This window comes from Nelusetta ayraudi, unplaced genomic scaffold, assembly GCF_046127955.1.
Source record: "Nelusetta ayraudi isolate G7.1 ecotype Tasmania unplaced genomic scaffold, CSIRO-AGI_Nayr_v1 ptg000157l, whole genome shotgun sequence".
Lineage (NCBI taxonomy): Eukaryota > Metazoa > Chordata > Actinopteri > Tetraodontiformes > Monacanthidae > Nelusetta > Nelusetta ayraudi.
Genome location: NW_027466207.1, coordinates 1,006,477 through 1,031,400, shown reverse-complemented (window position 1 = coordinate 1,031,400; position 24,924 = coordinate 1,006,477). Strand labels below are relative to the sequence as shown.

At 50.8% G+C, this 24,924-nt stretch overlaps 1 protein-coding gene across 1 annotated transcript in view; it reads right to left on the bottom strand.

Moving 5' to 3' along the window:
• Positions 1-24,855, bottom strand: part of fto (FTO alpha-ketoglutarate dependent dioxygenase) — a 56,204-nt gene extending 31,349 nt beyond the window's left edge. The window contains exons 1-3 of the mRNA XM_076013772.1: positions 24,578-24,855; positions 2,930-3,007; positions 1,785-2,814 (exon numbers count right to left, since the gene is read on the bottom strand). Of these exons, the coding sequence (XP_075869887.1) occupies positions 1,785-2,814; positions 2,930-3,007; positions 24,578-24,619 (1,150 nt within the window). The 5' untranslated portion in view covers positions 24,620-24,855. The remainder of the gene's footprint in view (positions 1-1,784; positions 2,815-2,929; positions 3,008-24,577) is intronic.
• Positions 24,856-24,924: the final 69 nt, after the last annotated feature.

Sequence of the window (24,924 nt, the reverse complement as noted above, 5' to 3'; positions counted from 1 at the left end):
ACACAGAAAGATGCTGTAAAAAAGTAACTGTTTCATCAGTCTGCACGTCTCATTGCTGGGATATCGCTCACGCGGGCCCTTGATCAGACTTTCCTATCCCCAGTCTGGAACCACGGGATGGCTTTCGAGGGTGGAAAAGCCGCAGCTGCAGACGTGAGGCCGGGCGAGGCGTCGGGCCGCGGCGTTTGTTCACAGGGTCAGAGTTGAAATGGCCTGGAACAAATTACTGAGGCTGACCCCCCCCCAGAGCAGGTGTTCCTGCTTAGGGAGGCCAGATGAAGAAAGACCTGCTCTCAGAATGTGGCGGGACGTCAAAGCTTTCCGCACCGCACGCAGTAAAGATTTGAATTCCAGGACGGCGTGCAGGTGATACGAGGAGAACAATGAAAATGCTGCGCGTCTGCTGAACTGTAGCTGCATCTCAATTTCCTCTGAAGCAGGAAATCATGTGTCCCAGTCCATTCTTAATGGCTTAAATGTGTGACCTGGAGCATGAGCTAACCTGAATATAATCATTTAGACCGGGATGTAAAGGCCATGACGGCCAAACAGTGAGGTAACCTCATCGCAAAGGCCAATGTGGTGGGGTTTTTTTTTTTGAACAGTCTCGTGCAGTTTACAATGTAGACTGTGCACTATGTAGTTTGTTCAATGGACTCGCGCACGCCGGCTGCTTTTCAGTCTGTAGTTGTTTTGCTCACGCGCTTTGGAGGCAAAGTTCCTGCTTCGCCGAGATCCCCTATCAGCTCAATCAGCAAAATACTATCAGCTCCTAAAAAGGGAGCACATCCCATAATTAGAAGACATCGTGCTACCCATGCAGCGGAGTCGGGGAACACTTATCAAAGCAGAGCTCATTATTCCATATCAGATAATTGCACATCGATCATTTCTGGGGGAAATGATTTAGATGAGATGCGGCGTGCGCGATAAGGTCTGTTTGTTCGACTTGCGCCATCGAGCGCCCGTTAAGAGCTCGCATCCAAAACCTCTGTGATCTCCTGATGCGCCGCGGCGATAAGGCTGTCGGCGGCAAGCCGACGATGACATTTGATAATGCCCTGACACTATCGGCCGGGTAGATCTGCTGGTTGCCTCACCAGAGGCCATGTCTACAGATGCTGGCGCGCCGCTGCAGGGCCATAATACACAAGGTTAGCAAGCATCTGATCCAGCAGTACGACGCCACACAGATAAATTGATGGGACAGCGCAACAAGACGACAAGAGAGATGTTCATTTTTGGAAAAGTTGTGCCAAACTGCACACTTCTTAAAGGTCCAGTGTGTAAAATGTAGCTGGATTGGTGATTTTTATATTGGTAAAAGCTTAACACACTGCCCATAAACACATGAATTAAAGTGTATAATCACACTACAATAACATTCACTTGGTTTTTCTACCCTGAGAATGGTTCTTATTTATATATATATATAAATATACATCAAGCAATACGGGTCCTGCTACCAGTTAGCTGCTTTCTTACACCGCCACATTTCTAAGGAAGCCTGGTGTGGACAATCCAGGTTGCTGACAGCACGTTTAGTATTAAGGGTGACTGCTTGCATTTTCAATACATCAACAAAGAAAAAGGTGGACCAGATGTGCAGGTTTGGGTGTGCAGGCCACCGTAGTTCACTGGCAAGCTCAGGAGTGGGAGAGAGCGTGCAATGTGACCACTCAATGTCGCTGCTGCTTCTTCTTCAGAATCTCCAAATATTACACAGTGAAGTGTGAAAATTGGAGCGATACCTGTAAAATCCTATCCAGTGATCAACGTCTCACCTTTATCACTTTGGCAGCTGTAGCTGTACACGGCCACCGGCGAATGCGTGAGGAGGTTTTCATCGTGATGCCACCCCACAGCCATCTTGCCCATGCCATAGTAGGGCTCCTCCTTCAGCTGGCTCATGGCTGCAGGGTCCATGTAGTTGATCAAGGTGACGTTGAACTTTGCCGGGCCGGTGTATTTCTGCGGAGGACTGGGCTGGGAGCAGCTCTGCCCCCCGCTGGCGGGTTCCTCCTTGTCTGCGATGTGGTAATCGGACAGGCTGTGTTTGAGCTGAGTCACTGGTTTCTCCTGGGACCCCATCTTCTTGGTCCCGGAGCTGCTGCTGCTTCTGGATTCCCAGCTGGGCAACTTTCCTTCGCCTTGTTCCGGCTCCGACGCCTTCTCACCCGGCTTGGCTTGAGAGGTGGACTCTTCCTCCTCGCTGCTGTGCCGGGGCCCGGTTTCCCACTCGCCCTCTGGTTTGGACCCGGAGCATCCTTCCTCGCTGTGTTTGGACTCAACGTCCCACTCCTCGCTGTGCTTGGATTCGGTGTCGCCCTCCTCGCTTTGTCTGGACTCGGATTCCCCTCCTTCACTGTTCTTGGACTCCTCGCTGTGCTTCGACTCAGCGTCGCCCTCTTCGGCCTGTTTGGTTTCCGCCTCCCCCTTGGCGCGCTGCGCCAGTCTGTCCCCTTCCTTCAGGTGGGACACGTCCGTGCAAAAGAACGCGTTGAGCTCCGACAAGGCCCTGCAGGCGGTGCTCAGGTCGAGGTCGCAGCATCTTTGTCCTTTGACCTCTGCGTCTTCGTTGTGCCAGGGAATGGCGAAGAGCCGCGTGTCCAGATAGCGGTAGGTGTGGCCCGGCTCGCCCAGCAGAGCCCGGGACACGCTGGTGAACACGTCTCGGTCTCGCACGCGCACCAAATCCCGCAACAGGCAGCCCTTCCTCCTCAGGGTGAAGAGAGCCGCCTGCACCCGGCCGTGGAGCTCGGCAGGCAGCGAGCAGGATCTCCTCAGCACCAGGCCAGAGTAGCTGGAGTCCCACTGGGAGACACAGGAGAGGCCACTCAGGAGACCACGCTTTGGACACTTTAGAATTATTAAGCAGAGCCTTACGACTATTTCTTCACTAACTATGGGATACAGGGCAGAAGCTCACCAGCTGCTGAAAGCCTCGGTCCGAGGGGCCCAAAAAAGGGATCTTCTGATCTCCCAACTCTTGCAGTAACTTCCGCCTCTGTGGAACACAACACAAAGAGAGACAACATGTGGCCATAAGAAAGAGGGACAAGCGTCAGGCGCGGAACGATTGTTGGATCACTATCAGCTCATCTGTGCAGACCATTCAGAGAGACACTTTTGTTTTTCTAGTTTTGCTCTGCAGTTATGCGGTGATTAGGACAATTCAGATACGGATAAACCTTAGAGTTCACAATGTGGAAAATGTGCATGAAACATTGGGAGTGTGGTGGTGGTGCACTGAAGCTGACAGCAAGAAGGTTGTGGGTTTTTTGCGGGTGGATGGATGGATGGATGGATGGATGGACGAGAAGCTTGTGAGACTCTTTGTAGTGGAAGGGCCAATATACAGAGTTGAAGGACACAGCAGCAGCATCGCAGGCCTGCAGGCCTCCATCGCTGCTTCACTGCACTGTGCTTTAAAGTGCAGATGTTAAAAGCTTGAACTACACCCCTCATAAAAGGCTGTCAGTGATGCCACAGCAACCTGGAGAGCAGTTGTTTTCACTGACGACACACACACACACACACACACTTTAATGATTTTTCAAAGGCTGCCATGGAGCTGCTCGCAACCTCATAAAAAAAAAACAAAAAGAGAAAAAAACACCTTGTCCCATAGAGGGCGCCTATAATAGAAGCGTGAACTTTAAGGAGGGGCTACTGTGACTGTGGGGAATTCCACTTGGAACTGTAAATCTAATGGGAAAAAAACTATATGTACATATAAATTTCACAAGTATTTCCCCTTAATGCCTTTCTGGGCCCACTTTAGAACCTCATATATGCCACATCATCTTACACACACACACACACACACACACACACACACACACACACACACACACACACAAGACACACGCACACATACACACTGTATGATGCAGTGTATGCCAGAAAAAAGAGGAGGAAATATTTTTACCATCTTTTAAAGTTGAGGAGAGAGAGAGAGAGAGAGAGAGAGAGAGAGAGAGAGAGGAATACAACACTCCAGAAGCTACATAGCAGAGGAATGAAAAGAAAAAGGCAGCGTGTCCAGATATGGAAAAGAGGCTCCATCATAAAAGGGCCAAGCAGCTGAAGTGTGTACATTAAAGACAGTGGGGATGGGGGTGGGGGGGGCACTGACACCTGACACAGGAGGGAGGGGGCTGGGGGCTAGGGGGGGTGGAGGGATGGCACCAGATCTGAGGCAGTGGTGAATTTACCTTCAGGGCTGAGTCTTTACCTCAGGCCAAACAACACATCACCGCTGGAGTGAGAAAACACAGCCTGAAAGGAAGCACAGCAGCGCTGGCGCAGGCCTTCCCAGCTATTTCACAACAAACAAAAACAGACTCGCAGACAGTTGGAATCTCCAACAAAAACAACAACAAAAAAAAAACATCATGCACTATTTATGGCCAGTCTATATTCAGTGAGTGATGGAAGAAAGTGACAGGCTGACACACATTCAGCGTCAGATTGTTGAGAGGATCTCAGGATATCAAGGTGAGGCTGTGGCTCGGCCTTCTTGCATCTGCACGCATCTATGTTTTTAGATACACCTGCTGCTGCTGCTGCTGCTGCTGCTGCTGCGGTGAGTCTGTGCACGCACACACGCACGCACGCACGTACGCATGGCAGCATTAACCTGGTGCGGACTCGCAATGCGCTTTCAAAAATAGAAAAAAAAAAATAAAGAATTAAAATAAAAACACAGGCCGCTTTAACCAGAGCGCTCCAAAGTGCAACAACGATGAGCCTTCATGCTATAAACGTGTGTAGTAGGTCCACACACACACACACACACACACACACACACAAATAAAAAAAAATAGCAAACGCCGCATCAAGCCGCACACTAGCAGCGCTGTCACACACACGTCAAATACATCAAGCAGCTCAGAAATTCCACAGAAATAAAGGAAGACAAGAAGTTACTGCAGCCTCTGAAGCAGATGCAGTCTTGCAGTATCACAGCACCACTGTGTCTGTCTCCCTCTATCTATGTCTGCACCTGATTCCACCAGAAAAAAAAAAAAAAAAGGTGAGAAGGGGGGGAGAGGGGGGTGGGGGGCTCCTGCGTTTCCGCTCAACCCAAGAAACGAGATTACCCATCCCATAATAACACGGATGCTTCACAGAAGCCGTGCCAACTGTCTGACTGGAGTTGTGTATCTGATTTTTTTTTCCCTCCCCACCGCTTTTTTTAATCTTTCTCTTCCTTGATGGGATTATTCCCTCGGCCGGACTGTTTATCACAGGAAAACATATTAGGTAGAATAGAACTCAATTGGTTTGCTTTGATCTGGGCCTATAAGAGATATCAAACTGTGTGTACAGTATATTTATTAATTTCATTTTACGGGCCCATCTGTGCCACTTTAACGGATACTTCCTTCAAAGCGCTCGTCGCCGACTAGATTAGTGTCCGGCGCTTAGCACCGGCCGCTCAAAATAGCCAGATAACTGTGCTGCAGGGATGAAAGAGGAGCGAGAAAGCCTTCCACTCTCACTGGGGTCTGCACCAGGGGGTCTGCACCAGCGGGCCTGCACCAGCGGGCCTGCACCAGCGGGCCTGCACCAGGGGGGCCTGCAGGCTGAACGAGGACACGTGTCCCACCGGACGGCTGAAAAGCCCTGCCTTTTCCGAGCCTAACCGAGCCCTCCGTGACGGGTTGACGGGTTGAGACGTGGCAGAGCTCCGTGTTTGAACAGCAGCCTACTGACATTTGTGCGACACCCATGTCAGAAGTGGTCCGCCGGTGCAAAAGTGCAGGTGAATCAACAGCTCCGACAAAGACGGGCCGGACTAACGGCGCACATCAAAGCTGCGAGCAGCGCCGCCGTCCATTTGGCAGCGGCTCGAAGAATGTTTGGAACTTGTGTGAAACGTCACAGGGCGCAGAGAAGGGCAGGCTGTTCCCCGGAACTCCCACAATAATGGAGGTGGATGCCGTGGAAAAACAGAGCGATTAAAAGTGAGAGGGCTGGAAAACGACAGCAGAAGTGGAAGCCTTGGCCTCCCAGGGGACTGCGAAGAAGTGACGTTGAGGTCTTTTTGAAAGCAGGTTTGTCTCCTTCAACTCTTAGTGACCACACTGTCACTATGGTGAGACTACACACAACACAACACAGCACAACACCCAGGTGCCGTGGGCACCACATGCGAGCACACGCGTGGATGACGTCACGTGCAAACACCGGCTGCAGCTTTCCCGGTGTTCTTCACACTTTGTGGTCTTTACATGGCAAGCAAGGGAGGAACGTGATGAGACCTTCATCGTCCCAGCGAAGTCAGTGAATGTTGCGTGGACAATGATTTCTCACAATGTTAATGAGCAACAGCACAGAGCCAGAAATAAGCCCTTTGTGATGTCACAAATGGCAGCGATATTGAAGGCATACACCACCAAGGGCAGGAGTCCAACAAAGCCTCTGTTTGACCAAAGAGTTGAGACGCAGCACTTCCACGGCAGGCTGCGCAGTGGCTACAGCTGCAGAGTCTTTTCTTGATTATTTCGTGTACGTCATTATACGACGCCTCCTGGCAAAAAAAAAAAAAATCCGAAGAGGAGAGTGTTTTCAGACGGCTAGCATCTTCACCCATACGAATCCTCGTTTCACACCTGCCCAGCTGTAAACGACAAATACGTCAACCATTGGTGGCTCCTGACACCTTGCTGACACCCACCTGGAGAGGCTTTTGTTTGAAGAATTCCTGATGCGGCCTCACTGACTCAACGTGACGGCTGACTGGACAGTCTGGTCAATAGCTAACAGGAATGTGGGAGAGTTGACCATGCAGCGACTACTTTGATAATGTGTAACCGCGTGTATTTGCGGATTAAAAAAAAAAAAAGAAGAAGAAAGATCCCGCGGCTACTTTTCCATCATTGTTATTTTCCGGGGTAATCTACGTCCTGCTGCACCGTGATTACAATTTCAATCTGACATTTAGGTCAGGCTTACAACCGCAAATTGTTTTTAATACAAGGTCACCCCATCCCGGCTCATGCAAACCATATGGATCAAGTGCTTGTGTTGGTTATTAAGAACATAATCCTTCATATTCCTAACACAGAGAGATATTACCGATCAAGGTTAGCGTTGTGTCCGTGTTTCCACAAATCCAGCAGGTTCTCTTCCGTGACTGCAATTCAATGCTCGAGAGAAAAAGACAGAAAGAAAGAAAAACCTGAGGCCAGTGAAATTCCTGACATCGAATAAATGATATCATATAGTCATTATGCACTCATGTACAAACAAAACATTGTCTGGCTTCCCACTGCTATGGATAGTATGACCAAAAAATAGAGAATAAAGTCAGGAAGTATCCAAAGTATGGCTGTCAACAGAAATGACTGCCACCATCACCGGTGGGAGACACCAGGATAAACTGGAAGACACACAATAAAGAGACACTTTGGCTCTGATACAGGGAGTCCTTAATATTTGTTTTTGTGCTCTGCACACGTGCACTCTCATCATTCCAGGTCCAACTCTGCCTTTTTCTTTTGCACCTGCCTGACCGTCGCAGAGTGAAGGTGGTGGTGGTGGTGGTGGGGGTGGCGGGGTGCAAATCAATCATCTAAAAGTATTTACAAATGCACAGACGCAGGCAGGCTGGCACGTGGCCACTCTGTTCAAGTGCTTTTCGATGTGGATGTGGTGTCAACATCTATTTCACACTTATCTACACGTTGAAGGCAGAGGAGAAGAGACATGTTCTCCGTGACCTTTAGCTACTGTCGAGCCCGGACAGAAGAGTGAAGGCGGCGTGCCATTTGGGTGATCTGTCAGTGTTTTGCCTTTACGTCGGCTTTTCACACTCTTTATTCCAAACACACACGGCTGTTCACACTTCAAAGATCCCCGACAGGAGCAAGATTCACTTCTCCCTGAAAGTCTGTCCTCTTTAGCATCTTTAGCTTATCTTCAGCACGCTGCACTTTCCAGCCAGCGCAGGCTAAAAGACAGGATGGCCTTTGTGATGTCACAGAGGGCACTGACGTCTCTTTCAGGGTCGTGACAGCCACGCCCCCAGCCAGGGCTCTGTCCCACCCTCTGAGACCACCGCCTGCTTTTCCCTCCCGACATGTAGAAGTTACAACAAGGATGATTCTCAGCAGGGGTCCAGAACCCAGGGTCCTTGTGGAAGGATGAACACAGCAGGATGCACGTTTTCAAGAGATGGCCTGAAATTGTTAAATCATTATTTGTATGTATATATATATTACAGTGACAACTGAGGGCTGCATGTGCCTTCAATTAAAGAATTCCTCGCTCAAAGCAGCTACACTGTTCTCCTACAAACAACACATACACGTGAAAGTGGGTGTGTGACGTCAATAATTTCACAGACACAACACGCCTGGGGTTTCTTTCAGCCAAGAAAAAAAAAAGAAAAGTTTCTCAGACAGTCAATGGAAGAAACTACTTTCCAAGGACATCGTGTTCACACACCGGATTCGAACCAGCAGCGTTGGTGCAGAAGCTGAAACGAACTCTTGGCACCTGCACACACGGGTCACTTGCCATCTTGCCTTAATAGTTAGTTTGTGGCCAAGCCGTAATGTTTCCATTAAGATTATGTCGATCGAAAGAGGCTTTTTAGTTTTCACCTTCAAATTACAACATGCTTTCAAGGGCTCAGCTGCTTTCCATGGCAAATGGTCCATTTTAATGCAGACACGCTCTCTTGGTATTCAGAGACGGTCCACCTCGGTTGAAGGAAGGTCCGGGTTGGGGGAGGGATGGATGAGGGGGACGGAAGGAAGGAAGGAAGGAAGGAAGGAAGGAAGAAAGCAAAGGAAGCAAGGGAGGGAGGAAGGAAGGAAGGAAGGGAGGAAGGAAGGAAGGAAGGAAGGAAGGAAGGAAGGAAGGAAGGAAGGGAGCGCTGATTGAAAGACTGTGATTAGCAGTTTTCAGAAGGACAGCAGGGACGCGCCGCTTCTGTCGTGTCTGGAGGTGCAGTCAAGGAGAAGTCAGCCATGTAAAGAGCTCCCCCACCTCCTCCTTCTATCCCTCCATCTCTTTCACCACCCCCACCCAAAAAAAAAAAAAAAAAAAATCAATATGGCTGTGCAAAGTGCAGCTTGGCCCGAGGGGAGCGCCGGCTAACTGTAGCGGCTGGATGCAGAGCTTAAAGAGAAGACAAGAGGCGGCGGCGTCCTCCAGGCCCGTCCCACCGGCCGTGTCAAGGACAGACCTGAGGAGTGAGACCGCCGGAGTGCCCTTCACTCCTCGCATCTCACCCCCACCCCGCCACCCCCGTCTGCTGCCGGGGCTCAGTGGGGCAGAAGTGATCGATAAGCAGGTGGAGCGTTTAAAATCCCTCTCGGCTCCTGAGGCCGACGGTCACGCCCCCTTCAGAGCCCCGGCGGAGCCTCGCAGGGCACGGCACGACACGGCGGCTGGACACGTGAAGCTGGTGTTGGCTGCTGGCGGCGCCTCCTCATTGAAAAGATCGGAGATTTGCGACAATAAAACAGTTCAATAGCACTTAGGGTGCACACACGCCGTCCGTTCCATAGGCTGTGGAGCCGCACTCACTCACTGGGGCACAACAGTACGTCATGGATGTGTTGCACACACACAGCCGTGATGGCCATAGAACAGCAACCCCTGGCTCACACCATAGATAGACAGCTAGATAGATAGCTAGATAGATAGCTAGATACTGTAGATAGATAGATAGATAGATAGCTATAAATTAAACAATACAAAATCAAACTCTGCAGGAATCAGCGGCAGTCGGAGTGCCTGCGTTGTTGCAACGCTACACACAAGTTGTGAGGAAGGCATCAAAAGTAGCCAACCAGAAGGGCAGGGGAAGCATTTACTGTCACTGTCAACAGCAGCGCTCCTCATTTCCATACAGTAGGCTTGAAGGAAGCGTGTAGCCGGCGTGGATGAAGCTCGCCGAGGAGGATTTGAGCCCTGCCGGATGTCTCCCAGGCTGAGTGACTGATCGCAGTGGAAGTGGCTTGTGCCTCTAATCCGGTACCACTGTTAGACAGAGCAAAGACCCGGCTCTGTGTTCCGCGGCACCGGTTGATCAAGCCTATCATGTGACAGGCGACCCCTTCAAATGACGATGATTTCCCAGCTCTGTGTCCTCTCGGCTCCACATTAGATCACGCGGTGACACTGCCGAGTCTTGTATTTCATCTGGGATAAAGATGATGCGCAATCCTACCAGAGGGCTTGAGAGTCAAGGGTAAGTGATGGGCTAAGACCGCAGTGGAGACGGCTGACAACTCTGACAACTGTCACGTGGTATGTTGGGACCATATACAACACATAGCATGCCCGACACTCTCTTCCTTGACAGGACATCCAAGGTTTTATTGTCAACTTCCAGGACAACAAATATAAATAATTCCTTCAGAGGGGAGAAGATTGCGCAGAAGAAGTGTTGAATGCTGTCTGCTACTGCCTCCGGTGGCCAAAGGAATCCCAGCTCCAAATGTCCGAGGTAGGACACTGAACCTTCAATGGCCCAATGGGCCTGGCAGCACCTTGCATGGGAGAAGCCATGGTCCATTGGTGTGTGACTGGGTGGTCAGTGCTGAATGTAAAGGCATTGCAAAGCCCTCAGAGATCTACAAGAGCTACTACTCAGCGAGCGCCCCCTAGAGGCTGCAGTTTGGATGTGACCTGGCTGAGGATCAAACCCAGGGCCCCCCCCAAGTTTTAAGCTATATCACAGCTATATCACATATTCCTAAAACCAACAGCATGACTTATCCAGCAGGTACCACTGGTTGAAACTGTTGATAATAACAAGCTCCGGCAACTGTCCTCAATTTTAAACAGCGACAATAACTTAAGCTACTGGAAAAGCATATGGTGCAAAACAGATGTGGACTTAACATCTAGGACGAGCCTGATTCTTTGCCGTGTAGTCTTTGACCCAGATAAACTGGCATTATAATGCGACCTGAGATTAATATTGAATTAAAGAGCAAATATTATTTGTGGCTGTTTACACGAGCGCCGGGGTCCTTCGTCGTGGAACGCCGAGAGCTGCTAAGTTTCCTATAATGGCATTAGCCAAATCCTGAAGTCTAGCAGACGGTGCCTGTCTTGCCTGAGAAGCCGACTCATTTCTTTATTTATTTTTCCTTCACTCATTGCGAACAAAGGGAAATATTCTACCAGGAATTGAATAGCCTAATCCTCTTTTCACTCTTCCCAGTAGCTTGAATGGTGACAGATTAACATCCTGGAGGTTTACAAACCCAGCCATTTGAAAATGTAATTGCTAGTGCCACACCGCATGCATGTGTTTAAGTTGAGGGTTAATATTAAAGCTTAGGGAGAGCGGCGGCCAGGTTGGGCCGGACCCAAGCCGCCGAGGCTTGGACAGGATGGACCATTCGGTCACGTATCAGGGAGTCGCAAGCTGTCCCACAGCCTCGCTGGGCGCCATGGTTACTGTTCACTTCTGCTAATTATTACAGCCAATCAGAGGGGTTAACGGGGCGGAGCCTGGCCAGTCCATGTTCTGGGGCATTTAACAGCTGGCAGGAACGGAGGTGAATGCATTACACAGTGCCCTCATCCAATAAAAATAAAACACCCTGACATCTGAGGTGTACTTAGCACAGAAGGGAGGGGGCTGGGGGGCGGGGAGCTGGGGTGGGGGTGGAGTGAGTGCGGAGAGGAAGCGGTAGGGTGGGGTAAAGAGACAGCATCTGATAACGTGAGGTCCAAGTGCCACCTAGTGACACATTTTCACCTCGTCTGATCCTGGAGCTGCGGTCGTGGATGGAGGCTTGACATCTGAGAGGGCCCCTGGTTCTCCCAGGCCAGGCATCTCCACCAGCACCAGCACCAGCACCTCCACCTTCCACGCCAGATTGCAATCAGACGCCAGCCTCAACCAAATATCTTCATTTTCACTTCCCTGAAGGCGACGCCTGCTTGGAGAGCAGGCCTGCAACAATGCAGCAGTACGCAGCAGCGCCCCCTCCCCTGATTAACCCGGGTATAAATCACACTCTGCCGCTGGCCAGAGGTGAGAGGGATGAGAGTGGAGGTGAGCTTGAAATAATGCTTATGTCACGGCGGGTCAAGCCTCCATTATGGCCGTTTCAAAAACTATTAATCTTGCTTGTAGTCACTGGCCTAGAAATAATTACTTCATCTAACCCATGTAATACAGCATGACCAGCAGTCCAGCCTGGTCAATTTGAGGATGGGGAGGCGAGGAGGTGGGGGGGGGCTGGGGGGGGGTCACAAATTACCAGCCGCTGTCTCCTGCAACTAGATGAATGATGTCCTGCTCACTTCAGCTGTGGCCTTTAACACTCGCTACACTGATTTAGATACGCACGCATTTCCAGCCTGCGAGGCAGCCGACACCAGCATACATGCAGTGTTATGTCATTAATCTGCGCTTACACACACACACACACACACACACACACAAATCACATGATTTCCAATGTGGTTTCATCACTAGATATTTATCACTATTAAAAATCAAAAACACTCCGCTCGAACGCATCCACAATTTAAAACTGCTGACAGAGTTTCTACCATTTTACCCAGTTGCTGATTTATTATGCAAATTTATTGGATATGAAACGTGGCAAGCGCTGATGTTTATTCATAAGGCTTAAAAGTCATTTTCTGATTAACGGAGAATATTTAAGTATTCAGCTGGGCATGAAATAAACAGATCCAAAGCCACTGCTTTTACCATGAATTTGTTTCCGCCAACAGACTGCGATTGGCTATTTGCCAGGTGAAAGACAGAGAAGGAATATTTGGGAGCCCTGTCTGCTCTGCCTTTGCAAGTCTAAAATCACCCTGCTGCGCACCGACACCATTCAGACAGATGGTTGCAACTCATTTGTCCCTCAAAGATTTAACAGTGATTAAGTCGTTTTTGTTTCAGTTATAAATGGACTTCTTTCAAGTGACTGCATGAAGCACGTCTAACCATATCTAATACTGGCTTTATTATAATAGGCAATTTGGGGAGCATGCGCTGCAGTCTACACAACACAGCAATTAATGCAGGCCATATAAATAACCATCTAAAAACTTGCTTGGCACAACACTAAAAAGTTCCCTTTACCAAAGGATGCAATTGCGTTTGACAAACTGCTGTGTTCGTCCTGTCTGAGGCGCTGAGCTCAGCCAAAGCTAGAAGGCTCACTAGTCTTCAAATTAGAAACCTGGAAGTCATTACAGGCCTTTAACAAAAGGTCTCCTTTACACTGACTTGGAAACAAGGAGGTCATGAACCCACATCAAATCTCATTCCTGCAGCTGTAAAGAAAAACAACTTTCCACATGATATCATAGGAGGAGGCTAAAATCTGATTGCAATCACATGCGTTTGTATCATACGCTGATCACATCCAGACACTGCACTGTGAATTACTGTTGACTTACTGTTGTGACTCCATTTTTTTAAGGAGGCATTATCCTACGGCCCAGCCATTAAAGGGAAGGAGGCCCGGCGGCCAGTGGGCAGAACACAGGGTTCTGCGGCTGGCTGCAACTCAGCCTCCGCCAGCATCGCAGCCAGTACGACTGGAGTGACAGCAATAAATGCAGCCCTGCAGTGGCCGTCGCAGCTGGCGTTGCAGGTGCAAATTTAATTAGTCAAGGTGAAGCCTCCCTTGTTGTCAAAGAAGTGTGTGTGTGTGTGTGTGTGTGTGTGTGTGTGTGTGTGTGTGTGTGCGCTGGGGAGAGAGAGGACATCGCCATGCACGACTGTAAACACTCGCTGCCCTAATCAGGTGTCAGCGCAGCGTTTGATCAGCCGGTGAAACAACGTCTCCCCAGCAGCAGGAGGTGGGCCGAGGGGGAGAACAAAGGCAGGGAGCTGTCAGCACAGACCAGCCAGCACAGACCAGGCAGCACAGACCAGGCAGCAGAGACCAGGCAGCACAGACCAGGCAGCACAGACCAGGCAGCAGAGACCAGTCAGCACAGACCAGGCAGCACAGACCAGGCAGCACAGACCAGGCAGCACAGACCAGTCAGCACAGACCTGGCAGCACAGACCAGGCAGCACAGACCAGGTGCTGCTGGTGCTGCTGGTGCTGGATGGAACACAGTTTTGTCATTAGCGGTCTCCCCTCTGAGAATGAGGAAAAAAGGGCCGATAGAACGACAGAAGCATAAGACGCTGTTTGGCGCAGCGCCTCCCAGCTGCATGTGGTGGTAACACACCCGGCGCTGGGTTCTGCTTACCTTATTGAATGCATTAGCGGACTGAACCTCGTCAGAAACACGGCCGAGTGACAAGGCCCCAGCGTCTTTGCAACTAGCAATGCTCTCTGAGATTACAGGCGAACAAAGAGGAGGAGGGGTGGGGGGGTTGAGGGGTGGGGGGGGTTGAGTGGTGGGGGGGGTATTTAAAAATCCGAGCCGCGATACATAAATTAATTAAAGGACAAAAAAACAAGTGGAGAATTAAAGTTGGAACATCTGTCAGCGACTTAGCTTGCCAACGTAATTCCAGTGTTAGAACATTTATACCCTTGAAGTTAATGATCCCCTCTTTAATTGACAGTCAAGGAAAAAGCGGCGGCGGAAGCATCCTGCCGAGGCGCCGATAAGGAAGCCCTCCGCCCGCCCCCCCCTCCTCCTCCTCCACAAAAATAAAAAAAAAATAAAAAATAAAAAAAACATTTTAAAGAACCTTGGCACTAATCCCTATTGTCATCCCAGCACAGCAGAAGGACTTACAAACAGAGATAGCGGCGCCGAGCGTCTCTTCCTCAGGAGTGAGTGGCTGCCAGCCTCCAGTCACTCACTCAGATTAGGCCAATCCCAGCGCGCTGTCACTCAGCCCAGCACCAGCCTTTACAGGAGTCCATCCCATATATGACAAGCCCCCCCCCCCCCAACTCCCAGCCCCCTATGGATGACAATAGGGGTCCACTGGCAGATAGCAGAAGTTCACTGGCGGCAGCTGGCTGGATTAGGCTCCTCCCGCTGCACTGCTGACACCACCACGACAAGTTGGAGACGCGCTGAGCCACTTTGGTTTCAACGCGCTGAGCTGAGTGTGGGAGACGTGCGTCAGGTGAGCGGCGCACCTACGCACGCCGCAACGCAAAACACAGGGATAAATTTCAAAAGCTGAAGGAAACGACGCGCTGGGGGTACGAGGGGAGGAAAAAAAAAACGACAGGAGAGAGTTTGTTCTCCGCTGAAGTTAACTTCAAGCCCGGCTTTAATCCTGCGTCGTGTACTCATCATCACAAGGCTCGAGGAGAGGTGTAAAGCAGAAAAACAGGAAGCAGGCACACACACACACAAAAAAAAAAAAACACCGCACAAATGTGTCCCTTACTAGAACAACACAGTGACACAGTAACACAACTGAACTTCAAAGCAAACTCCAAACTTTCCCCCTCACATCCAGCAGCCCAGGAGAGCAGCAGCTGCTCAGAGCTGGACGCACCTGTCAGCAGGTGAACCAGGACGTGAGACTTTCCTGTTTGAATGAAAACAGAACGCGCTTCCAGAGAAGTTGTTTCAGGTCGGACCGAGTCAGAACCATCTCAGAGGGGTCCACAGAGAAAAGGCTACGACTGATGCAAAACAAAGGAGGATTGAACAGTGAGAGGTGTAAACACTGTAAAACACTCCATGTGTTCAAAGCAATATTTAGAAATAATATCACTAGGAAATACAAAACACAATTAGAAACATAAGCAGTAATATTAGTAGCATTACTGTTGTTGTTGTTGTTGTTGTTACTGTTACTACAAATTATAAATATCATTGTTACTATTATTAATCTGACTTGTTTTTCATCTTATTTTCTCTCCTCTTATCTCAGCAATGACAGGAGGGAAGGCAAAATAAGCTTTCAGTCAATGCAGACTATTATTATTATTATTATTATTATTATTTGTACAAGCAGTGAGCTGACAGCGAGCCCCCCCCCCCCACACACACACACCCCCTATGACCCCTCCCCCCTCTGCTGCTAACAACCAGCAGTGGACGTGTAGCCGTCGACACGTCAGGCCGAGGCAGGACTGACCCCAGGTGACCCCTCGGACCCCCTCAGCCACACACACACACACACACACACACACACACACACACACACACACACACACACACACACACACACACACACACACACACAGCCTCCCCGTGTTGTTGTTTTGATGTGCAGTTTTTTTCTTTCCTCTTCATCTCACTGGAGACGAGCCTCCATTCAGGAGGGTTTTATTTGGGCAGGCGAGTGGATGTGACCCGCTGCCCCCTCCAACCACCCACCCTCCAGCTCCTCCACCCCCCTCCTCCTCCACTCCCCCCCACCACAGTCCAGCTCATTTGAATAGAAACAGCGCGAGGACGGACGGGAAAAAAAAAAAAAAAAAAATCTGCCTTTATGCACGTTTGATCAAGTGCCTGACAGCTGCGGCAGAACGACGGAATTACGGACGGCTGAGCAAAAAAAAAAAAAAATGAAAAGTTGCGGCCCGTGCGCACAGGCACGTGCACGTGCACGCCTCAGGCTGCACGGCAGCGGCGGAGGCGGCTGACAGCGTTCCAGGCCGCGCTGCCCCACACGGAGAGCGAAAAACTCAAGCGGTTGAGCAGCTCCCGCAGTCCGTCACTCAGGACAGTGAAGAGGAGGAGGAGGCGGAAGAGGAGGAGGAGGAGGAGGAGGAGCTGGGGGGGGCTGGTCAGGGGTTAAGTGTAGAGGAGACAGCAATGAAAGGCAACTGTCATGCACCAGTGCTCAGCCAGGAGCACCTGTCTCACCCACAACATGCAAAGTGTGCCGCTCACGTCCTGACAACGGCACGGAATTTCACTCTCTCTCACACACACACACACACACACACACACACACACACACACACACACACACACACACACACACACACACACACACACACACACAGACAAACACACAGTTTTCTCAGGGATGCTCGGCCAGCGGCCGTCTGACAGGCTGCCAGTCAAACTGTCGGCGGCTCCTTCGCATATGCAAGGAAAAAAGTTAAGCTGATGAAGAAGAGGAAGAAGAAGAAGAAGAAGAAGGGGCAGGCGGGAGGGAGGGAGGGAGGGAGGGAGGGAGGATGGGAGGCGGAATCACTCAGACATGAAGAGAGCACCTGAAGTGAGGAAACACTTCTCAAAGACTTGATCGGGACCACGAGCTGGAACGAGGCGGCGGCGGCGGCGTGAGAAGAGCGAGCGGCCGACTGGAGGGAAAACTCCCTTCAAACTACAACCTTTAATTGGCGCTGCCTTCCCCAATTGACCCCGAAAAGCTGCTCCACTTGGACTTTATTCGTCAGCGCTCAAACCTTTCCTTTTTGTTCTTATTTTTAGTCAAAACCACCTGTCGGCCGAAGCCAAGTGGGGGAAGTTTGCTTCCAGATGTCCGAGCGAGGCGGCGCCAGGAGGGCCGCGGCGCCGCTGCAACGTCCTGCGCTCGCTCTGCGAGAAGCAATACGTCAATTTTTTTTTATTTTTTTTAGCTATGTTAGCACATTTTCATTGCCTCGCTTTATGGAAAGAAAAACTTATGATGTACAAATTAGCAGTTACTATTTACAGCGGGCTTGTGAACCTGCTCCCCCCTGCGGCTTTTGTGAATGAAGGAAGGCCTTTGGACCCTCCATTGAAACCAGATGGCGGGCAGCACCGGCGCAGTAGGCGCACGTCTCTTTATTGGAGAGGTGAGCCATTAGAAGGGGAAAATAAATTCACAAATAAACGGCACGAGGACGAGCGCTCGGCCCGGCGCTGCTCTGCTAATGTTGGAGTCAAAGCCCATTAAGATCCGATCGACTCGGCGATGGGGTTCTGAGCAGGACCGCTATCAGAGGCATCGGCTGCAGACACACAGAAAGAGATTTCTATACATATACACTAAGCACACACACACACACACACACACACACACACACACACACACACACTGTCAAGAGTGGCAAACAAACAGAAATGGAGAATGAGGATCATAGCCTGGAGTGGCTAATGAACCCCCTGGAGACCCCCAGGCTGTGTGTTTGAGGTGAGCAGGGTCACTCCCATGTTTATTCAGCAGCGGCCCAATGAAGCAGCCAACCTCTATTGATTGAACTGATTATTCTATGTCTCTCTAGTGACGGAGCGCCGCTGACAGGGCGGGTCACATTCCACGTAATCTCATCCGAGGTGACGGCTGATCTGCCGGGCCGGTTTGTGCGACTGCTGCGTCGTGGCGGCCGCCTTGTTTGCGAGGCGGCTGACACGTGCGGCTAATGCCCCCCCCATGCTAATGGCCGGGAGCCTCGGCAGGGGCTGTCAAGGAGCGTTTGGACCGCTGCCGCGGGAGTAAACTGCTGAGCTTAGCGTAGCCACGCTAGCTGCCTCCCGCTAACAGACTGCAGTCCCGCACTTGGTGTTTTCCACGAGGCCAATGCGACTCCGTCTTCATGTGATTATGACGAGTTCAACTCACCAATGCTGTACATGCATCAGTGCCAAGCTATTTCACTTGGGCACATTATCACTTTAATTAATCACATTAGGGAACTTCCAAGCCTGCAGATCTTCAGGTGGATACACGCAGTGGAAGTACATTAGAGGAGCGAGTCAGAGTGGAAGCATGTCAAACATGGTTTCATTGCTTTCCATGTGCAGGCGGCTCAGGGAAACCGGCCCTGCCTGCTGTTTGGAAGAGCTTTCCCGAGTTTGACATGAAAGGCAGAGCTGTCAAGAGGATGGAGACAACTGCTCGCACATACAGGAAACCCCCTGCAGAGGGCCTTTTTTCCAGCTACAGTATGACTCACAAAGGCATTCAATTTCTAAGCCGCAAAAAAATGTAATGTCGGACATACGGTTTTTGGCTGTTGTTCATGGATCGCAGGCCCTGCGGAGCGCACATGGGCGTCTACAGCCAGCCGTCTGAAGGTATACGGCGCTGAGGCAACGCAGGCGGGGATGTAAAAGTTGATATCTTGCCAGATGCAAACCAAATGTAGACATCATGCGCCTCTAAATGTCACGCATTCAATGAAAGGCGCCGCATGAAAAAGGAAAGGCGGTAAGAAGCAAAGAGACGAGGTGCGAGCTTCCTCACACTGATCACGGAAAGATGACCCGACCCGACAATACGGTTCCGTGCCTGAATGTCATCAATAGAAGAAATATCTCATGGGTAATAAACAGCAACGCGGTGCATCAGGTTATCTCTGGCAAGCAGCTGCCTGTGTTTAAATGTCAGCGGTCTCAGGCAGCGGCTGTGTTGTACGCCACATTACCTTAGCGCATAATTAATATGACTCGCAGACAAATCCAGCCCAGTGTCGGTCGGTGTCACAGCCCGACACCGACGCTGTTTATTGATCAGATATAGAGACAGACAGAACTAATCCACGCCACTGATCCACATTCACACTCACAGCGTGAGCGTGAGCGCTGGACAAAGGAACGCACCACTCGGTGGCGCTGTGCACGACTGAGCAGGTGTCGTGGGCCAACGCGGACGCGCCGCTCTGAACCAGAACCTGCGTTGTGCGCACTGGGTTCCTCGTGTAATGGAGAAAACAGGAGCCGTTGTGTGATGCTGGCCAGTGAGTGCAGTTTGTTGTGTTGTGTTGGTGTGAGATCAGTACACACACACACACACACACACACACGACTGGAAACAGAGAAAAGCTCAACCGGACTTTCAGTTTAACGGATGAGACAGTGACTGTCGCAGCTCCATCACAGTCTTATCAGAAGTGAATGAATAACTCAGCATTGAATGTGCAGTGAGGGTGCAGTCGTTCAGTCTGGCAAGAAGCTTGTTGAGGGGGAAGAACAACGGGACTCTGCAGATCAAGTTGGACGAAACACATTCACGTCACGTTGATTGGATTTAATCTGAGCAATAACGGTGACGTCGCTGCATTTCAATAGCGTTGGTCTCTTTTGTAAAAGTCTTCCCAGCATTACGTCTCACTTACTGCGGTCACGTCTGAAGGCCGTTAAGAGGTTCTGTGGGAACACCGGGCCAAAGGAAATCGACCAGAGCAGTTGAAACACGTTGACTGAGTTATTCCACGCAGTGACCCGACTCACCAAGCTGATCTGTAAACACCTCAGTCCAGATATACGACCCGCACGTCAAACACTCGGGCCCCAGTAAATGCATGTAGAGTAAAAACGCAGCGGCAGACTAATCAGCAGCCCTTCAACTCTCGCACCGCGGATCAATGAAGGACCCGGGGCCTCGGCGCTGGGCTATATTACACAGCCAGGCTTCATATTCATTCATTGATTTTACTTTTCACAATAGTATATCACCGAATTCCAATGGGAGCGGAAAAAAAATAGAGCTGTGGCTGAGGTCAAGCTTTGCATGGACGGCTGTTTGCACAATATTGATGGCACACGCGGGAAGAAATGACTAAATATGTGGATCAATAGCTAGTTTCCCGAGCCGCGACAGGCTGCTCCAGGTGGGAATGTATAAATACATCTTTATGGCTGGTGAAGTGGCCCTAGAAACAAGGCTAAATGTGTGCGCCCGGAGGTAAAGCCTTTGATTAGCTGGGCCAGAGGTGACAAGAGAGGTCTGATGATGCTCGCGTGCAACACCTTCAATGGCCCAAGGATGCAAATGCACACAAGAGCCCAGTAAAGGGAAGAAGGCCAGCGACAGGACGGGTCAGCGGCCCTGGGCAGAGTGCTGTGCGCTCACTGAGCCCTCTGTTCTTCTGTAGCGGTGACTGGCCCAGGCTGGGCATGTTCACCTGAAGCCCGGCGTGAAGAATCTCCGAAAAAAAAGGCGACTCACTAACCCCGCCGGTCTTCACGCGGCGCTGCTTCTGGACTCAGAGTGAAAGAGGGAAGAGGGAAGGGCTTCGGCCGGCCGGCCGCACAAACTCATTTGCGTGAGTAATTCCTGGAGTCAAATACACGGAGCACTTTGTAATCAAGCCGCTGCGACGGCGTAGTAAAGTCTAAACTCCAACACACCGGCAGCCTGTTCGTATTTACAGCTCGGCACAATTACCGAGAACAACACTCCGCCTGTCAGCTTCTCCACGGCAGCCAACGGGAGCCATAAAGAGGGGGGAGGCACCACATCATCGCCCACTCCTTAATTAAATGAAACCTGCAAGGCTCATTTGCCTTCCCTCCGGCCGGCCCCCTCCTCCGCTCCGCGGACCTCCCGGAGACCATCCCTGCTCGGCCCTAAATCACCGGCGGATAAACAGCTCGCCGGGCCCGGCCGGACGGCGGCAGCGGCCACCCGGCGGCGGGGCCGGCACGGGGGGGGGGGCACGTCGGATCGACACCCGGCCGGCGATAAGTAATTCTGCGGAGGATTAGCAGCATGATAGCCTGATCAATACTGTGTGCTCAAGCCATTAGCAATGCAGCGAGGAAACGACCCCCTCCGGTAATAAAGCGGGGCATCTGGGTTCTCCTTCATTTGCCAGCTCCATTAGTGTAATGGTATCATTATCTGCCACAGCCGTATTTTTCCCAGCCCCGGCTTTTTCCACAGCTCGAGCGGCGGGGGTCTGAGGGGGTCCGAGGGGGTTCGAGGGGCTCCGAGGGGCCCCTCGCCGAGACTTCCCCTCGCCGACACTGGACAAGGAGTCCAGGTGTAAATCTGGACCGCGGCTGGAGATGACGCGCCGGCTTGCCTGAGGGATCCACATGCACGCTTTGTGTCACTAAACAACACTATTTCTTTATTATTGGTTCATTAATAGAGTAAACAGCGTGCGGTGTGGCTTGGAGGGGCCGGGGAGGGTGCAGGTGTGTGTGTGTGTGTGTGTCGGGGGGTGTTCAAAGCTGCTGAATGTGCTGAATCTGACACCCCCCCCCCCCACCCCCCTTGCTGAAACACCAGGCATGACAGGACGTCAGCATTAGTCGCCATAAATTGTTTCCTTTACACTAATTCAGCGGGAAAAACATTGTGTGCGCGGGGATTGATTAAGCATGTCTGGATGTGTGGCCACATAATCAGCTTTTAGCCCAGTAGTTGTTAATTTAACAGAATCGCCAGGGGAAACACAAAGCATTTTAATGAGTGTCTGAAAATTAAATACCCCAAACAGCTTGCGAGCACCGCGGCGCTGCGGGCGGAGCGGAGCAATGAGGCTGATCTAAGCAATGGGCCGGGCCGAGCCGAGCCGAGCCGGGCCCTCGCAACATCTGGCGACCCCGTGTGATCATCACTTAGCCTGCCATCCACACACAAACACACGCTCGCTTCCTGTTTGCGCCAGGCACTTTGTACCTGTCATCGTGTCCTGCGACTGGAGCGTCAGAACATTAGGTGCAAGGAGAGGGCAGCGCTGCACACGCTCATTATGACCAATACACATTGTGTGCAATTTATTGTGCTTCCAGACCTCCCTTATTACTCCTGGTTATGTGATGGTAATGATTTGACATTGTGGGGGGGTGGGGGAGGTGCCGATGACAACATGGCTTTAGTCGGGTTATTAAAATAAGACCAAGCTGTGTGTGTGTGTTTTGTCTACACAAAGACACAACAACTGATGTCAAACCAGCGGTTAATATTATTATTATTGATTCCAAGAGCCAATTTAAAATAGGCACGTTTGCTTACATCTTTCTTATCATCACTCTTGTACTTTTACTCCTTAAACCTCAGATTATTGTACATGATATTCAAGCTGTCATTTGCCAACAGGTCTTGTTGATCGTGTTCTCTGCCTCCTCTCTCCACTTGTGCATTAAGATGTGCACTGACTGATTAGTTTTTGTGAGACTGATAATCCAGGACATCTGATGGCAAAAAGAAGCTCCAAGGCTTCAGCCTCCTCCTTTTTTCCTTTACAGAGTTGTTTAAAAAAAAAAAAATGTGAATGTATCTGGTTGTGCAAATCTGTTGCGTTTGTTTGTTTTGTAAATATATCATTTTTGTAGTTGATTGCGCAAGATTGCTTTAATTTACAATGTAAAGGAAAATAAAATCAATTCAATTCAAACAATTTGCCAGTCAGCCGGTGGAACTCACTCATTCATTCGCTACAATGACGTCGATATCGTACTTTAATGAATTCCAAGACTCTAATTGATGCCAGATGAGTTGAGTCAACATTGTGTTTCTCTGATAGCAACAGACAGACCGCATCGTGCCTGTTGCTAAGTCATACCGGGAGCTGCAGTGGCAAAGCTGCGAGCAGACAATCGGGCCTCGCCAGCCGACCAATCACAGGGGACTCACGGCTGTGTACAGCACATCAAGCAGGCTCACTGACTGACTGAGACAGCCGTTAAACGAGACGCCAAGAAACAAATGAAGCTCTTCCCTTTGGACGCTGTGCAGCCACGCTGTCGTTTGACACTTTCAATTCCTCCCCGTCATACCTTTATTTATCTAAAGAGGAGGCGAGCTCGGCCATTAGGCCTCCGCCGTGCAGCCTGATCCACCCCGGGGCCAGCTGGAATGAGTTCTCCCTCTCTCCCTCTCTCTCTCTCTCTCCCTGAGCCGCTCATCTGGCCGCCATGGCCCGCTTTCATAAACAGGAGGAACCACGTCCTACATAGTTTCAGTGCTGTCGAACATGATCCAAACACATGTGCCACGGCAGACTGCATCCAAGCCAGGAGATAAGAGGAGGCCCAGACACACTGGGACTGGGAGAAGTCTCTCTCTCTCTCTCTCTCTCTCTCTCTCTCACTCTCTCTCTCTCTCTCTCTCTCTCTCTCTCTCTCTCTCTCTCTCTCTCTCTCAGCAACCAACAAACTTATACAGCATGTGAGAGCCTGTTCAAGCCCCAGTCAGCACCAAACACAGCTTGACACGCCAGCATGTGGGCGCGTGCACGCACGCACAGTTTAGTGAACACTTTGTTTGTCTCTGTTTGCATCAGGACAAAAATAAATCCTCATAATCCTGCGGGCATTTGTGCACATGCACGTACCTGAGCAGGTTGTGCTGTGCTGCGCTGCACCACAGAGGGGGGGGGGGGGGGAGGAAAGACCCAATTGGAAGCAACACATTAGCATTAACGGAGCAACGGAACCTCCAGTGATTACCTGGTATCGTATTGCTGCAATCTCCGGGCAACACGTTACACTGGTTCACTTTTCATTGTCTTTGACGTATCCGTGGATCACCGTGGACTCGGCACAATTCCAATCACAAATACATCACCAGCTACGCGCCATTCTTTTGTGCGTGCACCATGCTTCTATCCCAGTGCTGGTGACTTCCCAAAGAATAGCCACATCCTTGCTGTTTCTACCATCACTACTCCTGACAGCCTGCAACTTCTGCTACGTCTCATTTTTTATTTTATTTTTTAATTATTTTTATTTTTTATTTATTCATTTTGGGGGGGAGACGTAAACGACCAACGCGGCGGCTACTCATCCGTCGTGCTGAAGTACAGTTAGAAGCAAACGGTTGGTTGTTTTTGGACAGGGAGGTGGAGGGGGAATGGAAAACAATACAGGGAAGCAGCAAGGTGAGCTATGCGCTGAGCTCCGAGGCTCCGCAGCCTCCCGAGTGCACCCAGCAACACCGCGTCCGGAGCGGCCACACATCGAGCGAGCGACCGGGCTGAGAAACACGCCGCGCCTTCGCGAGGAAAAACGCTATCAATACCTTTCTTCTCTTCTCCCCCTCACTGTCACCCGATCTTTTCATGTTCCTGGAGTTGTGTTTACACTGCCTCGCTCTCTGTGAGGGGGTGACGGCGGTTTTTGTAGTGCCGCGAGCCGCGGTGTCCTCCGCCCTGCTCGCGGCACAGCGCAGACGGGACCGCGCGGTCGCGGGGCTGCTTTATTCGCACCGCAGACGTTCATGTTGTGGCTCTAAAATGTCACTTTGTGGCGCAGTTGCCGTGCGCTCCGCGGCGAGCTAACGGCTAAGGACTACAAGTCCCACGTTGGGTGCGCGCGGGAGGCGGAAGGCGCCTGCAACACGCGCCTGCGAGTGGCTCTGCGCAGGCG